At 48.2% G+C, this 12207-nt stretch overlaps 1 protein-coding gene across 1 annotated transcript; it reads right to left on the bottom strand.

Moving 5' to 3' along the window:
- Positions 1 to 7276: 7276 nt before the first annotated feature.
- Positions 7277 to 8680, bottom strand: LOC135816828 (uncharacterized). Its single transcript, XM_065329928.1, has one exon. The coding sequence runs from the start codon at positions 8678 to 8680 to the stop codon at positions 7277 to 7279; it is 1404 nt and encodes a 467-aa protein (XP_065186000.1).
- Positions 8681 to 12207: the final 3527 nt, after the last annotated feature.

Raw genomic sequence — 12207 nt, 5'->3', positions numbered from 1 at the left:
CACGGATCCCCTCATCTGGCTTGAAGCGGTCTTGGGTGGTGCTCCCCGAGTCGCAGATGAACTTTGATCGGCCCAGCTTCCCTCCGGCACAGCGCCGTGGACTGAGGAACTACTGGATGCCACACCGTGAGCCGAACTCTTGCTAGATGTGTTGCTGGCTAGCGGGCTGCACACATCCCATCCGCTGGTCTCCGAAGGTGAATCCATATCTTCTACGCAATGCCCTACTACCTCTTCTCTTGCATAAGCGACATCATGATCTAAAACAATCCCAGGGTCTGGCGATGAATCGTTCTGCTGTACACGTTTTTGATCTGCGGCATATCCACTTTGGATTGTTTCAGCCTTTCGACCCGAGTTCGCCTTCATTCCCGACATAGTCCCCTGAATCCTGTGAGGCAAAGCATTGTCTTCTTCAAAGGATAACTCCGACACGTGTTCAGACGAGTAGTCCTCCAAGACATCCGTTTCCCGGTTCTCCGGAGTATTATCGGCTTCGGTGCCTATCCCGACGACCGAGTGTGGGTCTCTCCACCCAGACCATGCACTCCTTTTTTTATCACTGGCTTCACCGGAACGTTCGTCCTGTTGTGCACGTTTTCTCTTGCGCATGGCTATTAGACTTTCAACTACACTTCAAACAATGAACAGAACCAGAAAGGAACACAAGACAATGCACTTTGCACTTTCGACTACACTTCCAACATTGAACACTAAACCAGAAAGGAACGCGAGACAATGTACTTTACAGCGGTAGGTTCGTGAGCACCATGCTGTAAATGAGGGTGCCTATCTGTGTTGAACAAAATACTCTACAGAACAAAAGTGGCCTGTTTTCGAAATGATGTTAGTTTTGCAATAAAGGCACATAGAGATCCGGCCACTTGCAATAGTGCTAGTTCATCACCTTACTGCTTGATAGTAAAAATGAATTACAGAACACACAGGGGGATTCCTTAGACTCACTCAGTGCACTTGCTGAGGATGTCAGCGCTGATTAGGCATTGGCGGATAATGCTCGAAAAGGTGGCAGATTCTGCTCGAAAAGCAGTGAAATTTGCAGAACCATACAAACCTTATGGCGGGAAATTCCTCGAATTCTGCTCCATTTCTTTATCCACATACTAAACATGCATGAAACTTACCAGAAAAAGTACCGAATTCTGCCAATTTTTCTGCCGGCATTATCCGCATATGCCTAGCGCTGATGTTGACATTCTTTATGATAGGTGTGGATTACTGCGTCACACTAATTCGCCCGTCTCCGCCGTGAAAATATTGGTTCCTATTGGTAATTGCTTTTGGCGATTGGTAAAACATACATGTGCATGTTGTAGAGTGATGTGAACATTACAAGGCCACACATTCGCCAGTTGTTGGTTTGACCGCCATTTATTTACTATGACACATTGTGTTACATTGCAACATTTCGTGGTGCTGATCTCCTAGCCTTTGCAATGAGTTGCGAACTCGGCATGATAGTTGTTCAGGAGTGTTTATGCATAATAACAAGAGTCCATACAGTACAACCCCCTGGGCTCTTGATAATATTAATTAATGTCCGCAGATTGAGTAATAATAATTACATGTATACCTGTCACAGCAGAGGTCTAGAGCAAGCTAACTACATGACATACATGTACATGTATGTAGCGCTTTCGTAAACTAGCACGAAATCACACGTGCGTGAAAGCTCTACATTCACAATGGGAAGCCTAGAGAATGAAAATGTTGCGTGAAAATATTAATTGCGTGTTTCCAAGAGGTGATAAACGTGAGCGATTCTCAGCAGCCGGTACCATTATGTAACTGTGTTGTAAGAATTAGCTCTCTCTTTCTCACGCATGCACACAAACACACACACTCACACATGCGCGTGCACACTCACACACCTGGTCCTGGTAAACACTGCCATTACGGTCACGTGTCCCCTTACGGGGCCGACAATAGAAGGACGAGCGGGACCATGTTCGAGAGAGCCATCTCCAGCAGCTATGGATCTGGCTTATCATCGGAAACGATTCCTCTCACGGCTGCCGCTAGAACTGGTCCATCACTCTCCACAACAGAGCGAACATTCCATGAGCCAACGCTCAGAGTCGTTCCAAGTCGTCGTCTTCGTGCGGTAGTTTGCTCCACTCGCGGGCTTGCAAAGCCTCGCGAAGGACTCCGAGGTGGGGGCGACGAGGAGAGTGTCGGCATCGTAACTATCCGACCAAGTCTCCTGTCGGTGAATACCCCACCTCAGGCACTGTTGGCCTGGACGGCTGGGGACACCCCAGGCCGTCCACAACGGCGAGAACAAGCACGGACGGAGGCCAGAAACAAGAGCCCGGAAAAGTACAACCGTCCTCCACCAGAGCAGAGAACACACACATTGTCAAGATGCTCAACTATTTGAAAGATTTTCTTATCGTCGGAAACGATTCCTCTCACGGCGGCCGCTCGAACTGGTCCATCACTCTCCACAACAGAGCAAACATTCCATGAGCCAATGCTCAGAGTCGTTCCAAGTTGTCGTCTTCGTGCGGTAGTTTGCTCCACTCGCGGGCTTGCAAGGCCTCGCGAAGGACTCTGAGGTGGGGGCGACGAGGAGAGTGTCGGCATCGTAACTATCCGACCAAGTCTCCTGTCGGTGAATACCCCACCTCAGGCACTGTTGGCCTGGACGGCTGGGGACACCCCAGGCCGTCCACAACGGCGAGAACAAGCACGGACGGAGGCCAGAAACAAGAGCCCGAAAAAGTACAACCGTCCTCCACCAGAGCAGAGAACACACACACACACACACACACACACACACACACACACACACACACACACACACACACACACACACACACACACACACGCCTGTCCTGTCCTGTCCTGTAGAGTCACAGCCGCAAAAGGGTCACGTGATCCCATCACTGGGAAACTTGAGAAGAGAGAGCTGAGAGGACACGACGCCCGATGACGCTCCAGGTGCACGGGTAGTCGCATCTGCTTGCCGCATATGCACACGTGCTGGAAGGCTGAGCGCTCCTCTGATCTGCTGTTGGTCTATGCGCCACCCTTGAACAGCGAAGCCTGCCCCGCCCCTGGACACCGCGAAAGCAGCGACCACACCTGTCACAATGCGCGGCACAACATCCCTCCGCCGGTGCCGACTTTCCTGTAGCTCCAGGTGGCACTGTGGCATCCACCGTTGAGGCACACACACACACACACACACACACACACACACACACACACACACACACACACACACACACACACACACACACACAATAGGCAGCGGGACAACCAGCTAGATTCACTTGACCTTGCGGACAAAGTTACAGAGGTAGAATTTGTTTTCATGACGACACCTGGACACAAGCTCTGACCTCTTGTTGAGGGAGCGGGTCTTGTCGGCCCAGGCGATCTCTAGCTTCTCGGCCAGACACAGGTTGCAGCGCTTCGAGATGTTAGAGTATGGTGCGGCTCTCCTCACAACGGACCACCTGATACTGTAAGGTTTGTTTTCATCCTTCAGTCTCCAGATGTGTCTGGACAGTCTCGTTTAGGTCTCGTGCTTCTTGTGGCGAATAGTATGTTGATGACCATTGAATCGTGTCTTGAATGTCCCTTCCGTTAATCCAGTGTACTCCTTCATGTAGCTGCCGGTTACATGTGCCCTGTACACAATGCTCGATGCTAGACAGTTTCCTTCCAAGGGCAATCATTTTTGACACGGCAGTTGCAGGTTCTCACATCCTTGGTCTTATTCTGGTGGTCGCTGCGGAGGATACTATTGTTGTGTTGCTTGATGATGGTGGCGACATTTGGCATGCAACTGTAACTGAACTTTCTCTCTGCTGTACCACCCGCTCTTTTCGTTTTACTTTTAAAAGCGATTATTTGTAACATGGAAATTTGTTCCTTGGCTCACCATCTGAGTTCTTAAAGCTATTATTCATTTTCTGCTGCCCCCGGTTATTTGTTTTATTAGTATTATTTTCTTTGCCTTCGCTTTCTTGTTATTGGGCAACTTGCCCGTTAGAATCTGCGAAGTAAAATAAACAACAACAACAACAACAACAACAACAACAACAACAACAACTTTAGCGTGTTCCGGTTAAAAATCTTGTATAATTTGCATCCTTTGTGGAAGTGCTTGCTGACGAGTTGCAGGAATCGCTGACCAATGTTCGTGGACACATTCTTACTGAACGGTGGGTTAAACCATATGATATTCCGGTGTCTCTTCCTTTGTCTCTTCCTTTTCCCACTCTTCCGTTCCTCCAAGAACTGGACGGTCTCATTGTACCCGCTGTCTCTGAGCGCATTGTTGTACATTTGAGATGCGTCCTGGAATGTCTCTTGATCCGTTGATATGTCCGTTAGTCGTCGGCTGATGGAAGAGGGCAATTTCTGGATGATAATTGGTGGGTGGTTGGATTTGTGATGGACATACAGTGGCCGGTCGTTGGGCTTCCGATATGGACGATATTTGCCAGTGCGTAGGTCCAGCGTGATGTCTAGGAAGTCGACTGATTTCAGGTTTGCCTGGATGGTAATTTTTAGTCCTAGGCTGTTGAAAATTTGGTCACGTCTCTTCTGATCCTGTCCACTTCCGGTCCCGATACGTTCCGGAACACTGCCAGCCCATCGTCACGGTAGAGTCCAATTTCACTGCCGTTGTACACCTCGGATAGTTTGGCAAGGGCCAGCGTACCCACCAACTCACAGACTTCAGCACCGTCATAGCATCCCATCGTCACATCGAATACTCCGCTTCCCTTCTTCATCCACTCTTTCCCGAGGCCGAATAGCAGGGATTTCCGTGCATGGAGGATTATTATTATTATTATTTGAAACTCGGATGTTGAGCCATAAATAAATGTAGATAAGAAAAGGACATATGGATACGAGTTAAGAGTAACTCTCCATCACTGTAACTGGATACTATATACAGTCAGAAAGTGCAATAACTAGGCACAAAACTGACAGAGTACTGAGACATTCGACGTCCTGACACCTAGCTTCAACACATCTCCGTAGCGCTAACCGACAGCCTTCCAACTTGGAAGGTTCAAGGTTATGAAAAGACCAAAGAGGGTTTTGCTCGTTTTCGTTGCGCTTGCCTTCCCCTCTTTGGTCTTTTCATAACCTTAAACCTTCCAAATTTGAAGGCTGTTGGTTAGCGCTACGGAGATGTGTTGAAGCTAGGTGTCAGGACGTCGAATGTCTCAGTACTCTGTCAGTTTTGTGCCTAGTTATTGCACTTTCTGACTGTATATAGTATCCAGTTACAGTGATGGAGAATTACTCTTAACTCGTATCCGTATGTCCTTTTCTTTTCTACATTATTGTCTTATTTTGTTAGGGATTTCCCAACAGGCAATGTTGCCTTTTAAAAGAACGCTTCGTATCGACGCCCTGGACTGAATTCGGCACGTCCAACAAACGGAATAGTGTTCTCTGATATATTCTCTACATGCTGGGTATGGTCGCGTTTACTTGGAAGCTCAGTGCATCACCACTTCCTTCCGGCACCCCCGTATCGCAAAGCCAACGGTGGGGAAGGAGAAGTGCAGACGTGCAGGAGGAGGAACCAGGACGAGCGAGCAATGGCAGGACTAGCTGGACCGTAAGTAATAGCTGAATTGTGCATGACAACTTGACATCCATGCGGCAATCGCCACTTGCCACTGTCTCCTCTAGACCAAGGTAAGGCAACCCATTGATATGTTGCCAGTTACCTTCTGCTGTTGTTGTTGTTGTTGAAATTTTATTTTGTATCGCAGACCAAACGGGCAGTGGTGCCCAATATTATGATGGAGATAAAGTAACGGCCGAGAGCCAAGGATACGACAAGCAAGCCTCCACGAAAGAGAGAAAAACACAGACAACACAGACTGCAAATACTCCAAAAGAAAAAGAGAAAAGAAAGAAAGGGAAAAAAGAAAAGAAAAAAAGAAGAAGAAGAAAGCACAGTTGAGTCACAGTTGAGTCACGACTCCAAGTCCAAGCCTAGATGCTGGCTAGCCATAAAAATAAACCTTTAAAAGTCTCTTGAATGATCTGTGGCAGGCGAGGCACTTGAACTCTTGGGGCAGGGCGTTCCATAATCTAACAGCGGAAACGAGCGGCCGACAGTCACCAGAGACTCGCCTGGTGGCAGGGACAACATACGGATTTGGATCGTTGATCCGAGTGACGCCTTCAGTTTGGCGACGTAGGCGCTTGGACAGGAGATTACTAATACTGGCGGTGTGGATGCGAAGCATGAGGAGGCGGAGTTTACAGTGGGCGTTTTGGATGATGGGGATGAGGCCTAGACGGGTGTAGATGGGATCTGTGTGGGAGGGGAATGGCTGGTTGGCAACGCAGCGGATACATCGCTTGTCGTGGACCGAAAGCTGATGCCGTTGGTGCGCAGAAAGAACCGAGAAGAAGGCATTAGATCCATATAACATGTCCGGTAGTATTAACGATCTGTAAAATAGCAGGGCTTGTTGCTCAGTTAAGCAAGAGCGAATGGCTCGCAGCGCCGTCAGTTTCTGGGAGGTCTTCCGTGTAATAGTTGCAACTTGAGTCTCCCACCGAAGCTGGGAGTCGAGATGTAGGCCAATATATCGAGCATTTGTGGTCTGAGCTAGGGGATTTCCATTGCATTCTATGTTAAGTACCAAGGGCTGCCTGCGAGACGCATGAAGGGCCAGAACGTGGGTTTTGGAGGGATTTAGTATTAAGCCTCTTTCTTCCAGAAAGTTGGCCAGGTTGGAGACCGAACGGGAGAGGGTTACATTCAAGAATTCGACAGATTGACTGATGGCGTCTAGCAGGATATCATCAGCAAACAGTTGTGAGTGGGCTGGAGCTGTGATCTGTTCTATTTCCATTGTGTAGATGGAGAACAAAAGAGGACCCAGCACACTTCCCTGAGGAACACCACACTCACAGGGAGAGAGGGCGGACGATTGGCCATTGCTCAGGACGACTCGCTGACGGCGGTCAGTTAGGTAGCTCATGAACCAACTGAGCGCCGTTGAGGTAATACCAAGCTGAAATAGATCTCTAACCAAAATTTGGTGTTTGACCTTATCGAAAGCCTTGCTCATATCGACAAGTACAAGACCTGTATGGTGCTGCTGATCCGCTGCCTCCAAATATCTGTCTACAGCCAATGTCAGGGCATCTTCTGTGGAGTGAAGTGGGCGATATGCGAACTGGTTTGCGGGGAACAAGGAATTATCGGAGAGGAACTTACAGAGTCTCGTGTGGACTAACCGTTCTAGGACTTTGGAAACTATTGGTAATAACGATATTGGTCTATAGTTCTTAGCGACAGCTTTGTCGCCTGACTTGAAGAGGGACGAACATCCGCAATCTTCAGAGATGCAGGAACAACACCAGAAGCCAGAGATGCGTTGATTAGTATGGTGAGGGACGGTGCAAGGACAGGAGAACAGTGTTTGAGGATTGCAGCTGGAACCTGGTCGCTGCCTGCAGCTTTGCGCATGTCGATGTTGGAGAGCAGCTTAGCGATCTCTTGCACACTTGCTGGAGCAAATTCTTCGAGGCATTCCTTCTTCGTGGGACCCAATGGGGCTGAGAGACGTAGTGGTCTAGTTGGATCTGACACAACACCGCTGAATTGGTCACTGAGCTGTGAGACACTGACGGCTGGTGGAACTGAGGACTTGTTACGACCGCTGAGGTAGTTGATGGTCTGCCAGGTTTTTCGTGCGTTGGCCTGTCTAGCAGCAAGAAGGTCCCTAAAGTAGGTGGCTCGGAGATGTCGTGACATACGCTTGGCTTCGTCTCGGGCAGAAGTGAAGACATTGATTAGAGCCGGGTCTGCAGGTGATGCTTTCCACCGTCGATGGGCCGCGTCACGTCGCTGGACTAGGTCATGTAGAGCTGGCGTCTTCCAGGGGAAAGATTTCCGGGTAGGAGCTTTAGGGCGGTGTAGACGGATAGGAGCATGAGTGTTCAAGACAGCGACAAGTTTCTCCAGCCACATATCCCACATTTCATCTTCCGTCCGCGCAAAGCAGAAGTTCTCTAGATCGCTATTTAGAAGGCCATGTGCAAATTGACACATATCAATTCTTGCAATGTTACGGCCACGTCGCACGGTCGGTGTGCAGGACGTTGTGAGGCGCAAATCAAGTGCCAGAGCGAAGTGGTCACTGATTGTACAAGGTACTACGACACAAGAGTTCACATGATCGTCTCCAACCAGAGCGAGATCCAGGGTTGTTTGGCTGCCCTGGGGTCCAACTCTGGTAGGACCGTCCACTTGGTTCTTGATGTCGAAAGAATTACACAGGTGCAGCAAGCTGTTTAGCTGGGGGCTGGCGCGGGAGCTTACATCGACATTGAAGTCTCCAACAAGGACCAGAGGTGACGTGGGAAGTGTGGAGACGAAAGCGTCTAGTGCATTCGTCAAGTCTTGCCAGAATTGCACAGGAGTGCCTGGAGGACGGTACACACCACCAAGGAGAACCTTGGAACGCTGCCCGCTGACCTCTAACATGAGCATTTCTACCTGGGTGTCAGCCTTCACAATTCGGGCTCGGAGATGATCTCTTACATATGCTGCTAAGCCTCCGCCATGAGTTGGCCTGTCGCGTCTGACCAGGGTGTAATTCTGTATGCGTAGGATGTCATCGGAAACGGAGGTTGTTAAGAAAGTCTCTGCCAGCATCATTACATCAACTTTATGGGAAAGAATATAGTCTTCAGTTTCATGCTTTTTATTGAGAAGATGGCAAACATTTAGGAATCCTATTTTGAGGTTACTTTTAATTGATTCATGCTGTAGGGGATTTACAGTGGGGCAAATATTTCGTGGCTGAAAGATAGGTGCATGAGGGTTTAAGGGTTGAAAGGGGGCTGCGTGAGGATTTAAACAGAACATTTAGTGCTACTAACACGTTATCAGGTGGATGGTGTCTTGTACTCACGTTATCAGGTCGAGAGCGTATTGTAGTCACTCTCTCTATTCCTGTACTTCATTACGTTTAAGGTGTACGTATAATTTCTCCAAATTTTTTTAATGGTCTACAGTCGTGTCGGAAGGGTACGGTGGGACTGTAGACCTGTTACCTTCTAACACGTTATCACTATATCAGGTCGAGAGCATATTGTAGTCACTCTCTCTATTCCTGTACTTCATTACGTTTCAGGTGTACGTATAACTTTTCCAAATATTTTAATGGTTCACGTCTTCAGATAGAGAGCGTATTGCACCCACTGTCTAGTCTCTGTAGTGCATTGAGATTTTGTTGATCGCACATGAAATGGATACACAGACAAAGCAGGCCAAGTACATGGCGAGATGTCGCCAGAAGAACGTCTTCAGATAGAGAGCGTATTGCACCCACTGTCTAGTCGATTTTGTGGATCGCACATGAAATGGATACACAGACAAAGCAGGCCAAGTACATGAGAAAGTGTACGATGTGCGGATCGACACGGCCTGCGGGTACTTCATTAAAGTTACCCGTGACATAACTAGGATAAAAGTTAATCACTGCAAAGACAGTGCCAAGTATGTGAGCACTTTGGACTTGACAGAAGAGTGCACGGGCGACGTTGACAAAACATACCGCGGTGACTGTCACCATCATGACAGCAGGGCACATCGCACGCAGCATCGCAGATCGTGTCGAATTGCGCATCATAATATTATTGCAAAATTGCTCCTGTGCATGCAAGTGGATTTCATTGCACTTCTCAGTTTGGGAAATGCTCGATTATGACAATAGGGCTTGAAAGTGATGACGTCAAAAACGGCCTGGGAGTAGTAAGTTGATATCAGATTTCTATTTTGGATCCACTAAGGTGTGACTTTGCTATTGCCTCAGTATGTGGGTGCATAGCAACCCACTCATGTCGTATGCAGGTGCGACTTTTACTTCGCCACCAGTTGTCACCCCGCCCCCACTAGCCAAATCAGTCAGTTTCACTGGCTACATCACCTTGCTGTGAGTAAGACCGCTTGAAATGTGCTTGGATCCATACAAAAACTGGATCCAGGTGGATCCAGTTTTCAAATTTTTCAAATTGTTGCTATGCCATTGCTATGCTGTGACGTAGCACTTTCAAGCCCTATTCTGCGTGTGAGTGCACTAGCCCTGAACATACATGTAGGTGACCCGTTTGTGGTGTCTCATAGCTAGCCCTTTCCCAAAGATGCTGGCCACTTTTTCCGGAACCTTTCGTTGTTTAGGAAGAAATCGCAACTTTCGCAACTTTCTTCATTTTCCGGAACTATTTCGCAACTTCTCCGCAACCTTGGCGCAATTGGCCCATGGCATGGGGTCAAAAGGTCAAGTCACCGACTACATGTTGCATTGTTGGACAAATACATACTCGTGCTCGCTCATCATCGTTCTCGCCTGCCTTCAGGCTCATTTCTGAGAAACAGTAGATCAACGGTAGTTATGATAATTATGTGCATTCCCTTTTCCGTGCACTGTGATGATGTACATGTACATGTACATGTAGGATACATGCAACAGGCTACTGGCAATGTGTAAAGTGGTGGTCCACAGCAGGAAGGGGTGTACGAGTTTGCTGTCGCAGCATCGCTGCATTTCTGCTATTTCTGCTCCCTGTTTTGTAGGTTTTGCACAAGAACTCTCCAATTTTGAGTTGCGATATTGGCAACTTTTGAGGTTTTTCTGAAAATATGGAAGCGATTTCAGCAACTAGCACTTGTTTTGGCATGGTTGCGAAAAGCATAAGTTGCGAAAAACTATGGCATCTTTGGGAAAGGGCTACTCATAGCCTACCTCACAACCTTCTGCTTTCTTTCTTCATCACTTGTATCTTGCAGGTATATCATCCCGTGACGACCACATTGAAGTCTGAATTTGAAGTGTGAAGATGCTTCAGCAACCACATCGTACTTTTCCATTGCTTTCACTGTGCTTCTACTGTGCATGTGTGTAACTTGTGGGGTAAACATGTGATGACATTGTATGCTGGCGACACGGTCAGATGTTGTCCATGCGTCTAACGTACACCTGTATGTTATGCATTGAAAAGGATTTGCCACTTGCGATCCTGGGACGAGTATCAGGTCAGCTTTGTCCTGTGTGGGCTGTATCAGATTGCTGTTCACTTCTCTATCTGTTGGATGTGTGACTTTCTGCAAGTTTCTGGTGTATGATGGCCACTTCCTTGCTTGTCACTTTGTATGATATTTCATTCTGTATTCGCTGCTTCCATGGCGTGGTCTGCAAACTGCAATCCTTGGGCAAATGTCATGTTTGCTATGTTGTGCTTTGGCCGTCAGCTTGTCTACACGCTGTAGTTGAATTATTTTTGTTTCACAACTGACTTCCTCAAGTACAGTGGCCACTGCTTTGCATGGCATTATATATGAAGAATTTCCTGTTTGTGTCGTGTGCATGTGCGTGGCCACGTGTGTGTGCCGTGTGCATACGCTTGTTTGTGTATCTGTGTGCGGGGTAGCGAGGCGGGGAGGGCTGGTATGTATCAGTGTGTTATTGCAGTCTCATGGCTACATACAGTACATCGCGCGCGTGGTCATCATGTTTACCTTCGGGGTTGGGGTGGGGAGGGAACGGAAAAAGAACTGAAATTATCCATATAAAATCCGCTCTGTGAGTGGTTCTGAAAAACCTTTACTGGTACTGCCCCGTCGTAAAAGTAAGAAATTAGAACTGGCCCATTGTCCCCCCAAATGCGAACTGATCCACCTAAATCGCGAATGACGGGACCCGAACGCACCACTTGCACGAGGTTCCTACCTGTGGATCCAGATGGGGACCCTGGTCCGGACTATAGGCCATATACTGTACTAGCGGGAGGTGGTGTTACCCTATGATAATTGCTGTCCTGTGCCCTCCCAACCTCGTGCTACTGGTGCGTTCGGATCCCGTCATTCGCGATTTAGGTGGATCAGTTCGCATTTGGGGGGACGCTGGTCCGGACTATAGGCCATGTACTGTACTAGCGGTAGGTGGTGTTACCCTATGATAATTGCTGTCCTGTGCCCTCCCAACCTCGTGCTACTGGTGCGTTCGGGTCCCGTCATTCGCGACTTAGGTGGATCAGTTCGCATTTGGGGGGACAATGGGCCAGTTCTAATTTCTTACTTTTACGACGGGGCAGTAGGCCTTAGCGGATAATGCTCGAAAAAGTGGCAGATTCTGCTTTTTTTGCACCGAAATTGGCAGAACCATACAAACCTTATGGCGG

The sequence above is a fragment of the Sycon ciliatum genome, chromosome 5 (genome assembly GCF_964019385.1).
Source record: "Sycon ciliatum chromosome 5, ocSycCili1.1, whole genome shotgun sequence".
In the NCBI taxonomy this organism is placed as follows: Eukaryota; Metazoa; Porifera; class Calcarea; order Leucosolenida; family Sycettidae; genus Sycon; species Sycon ciliatum.
This window is presented reverse-complemented; position numbering and strand designations above follow the sequence as displayed.

What these genes read in the sequence shown, in the direction of transcription:
- LOC135816828 (XM_065329928.1), bottom strand. Translation starts at nt 8,680, where the DNA reads ATGCTGGCAGAGACTTTCTTAACAACCTCCGTTTCCGATGACATCCTA.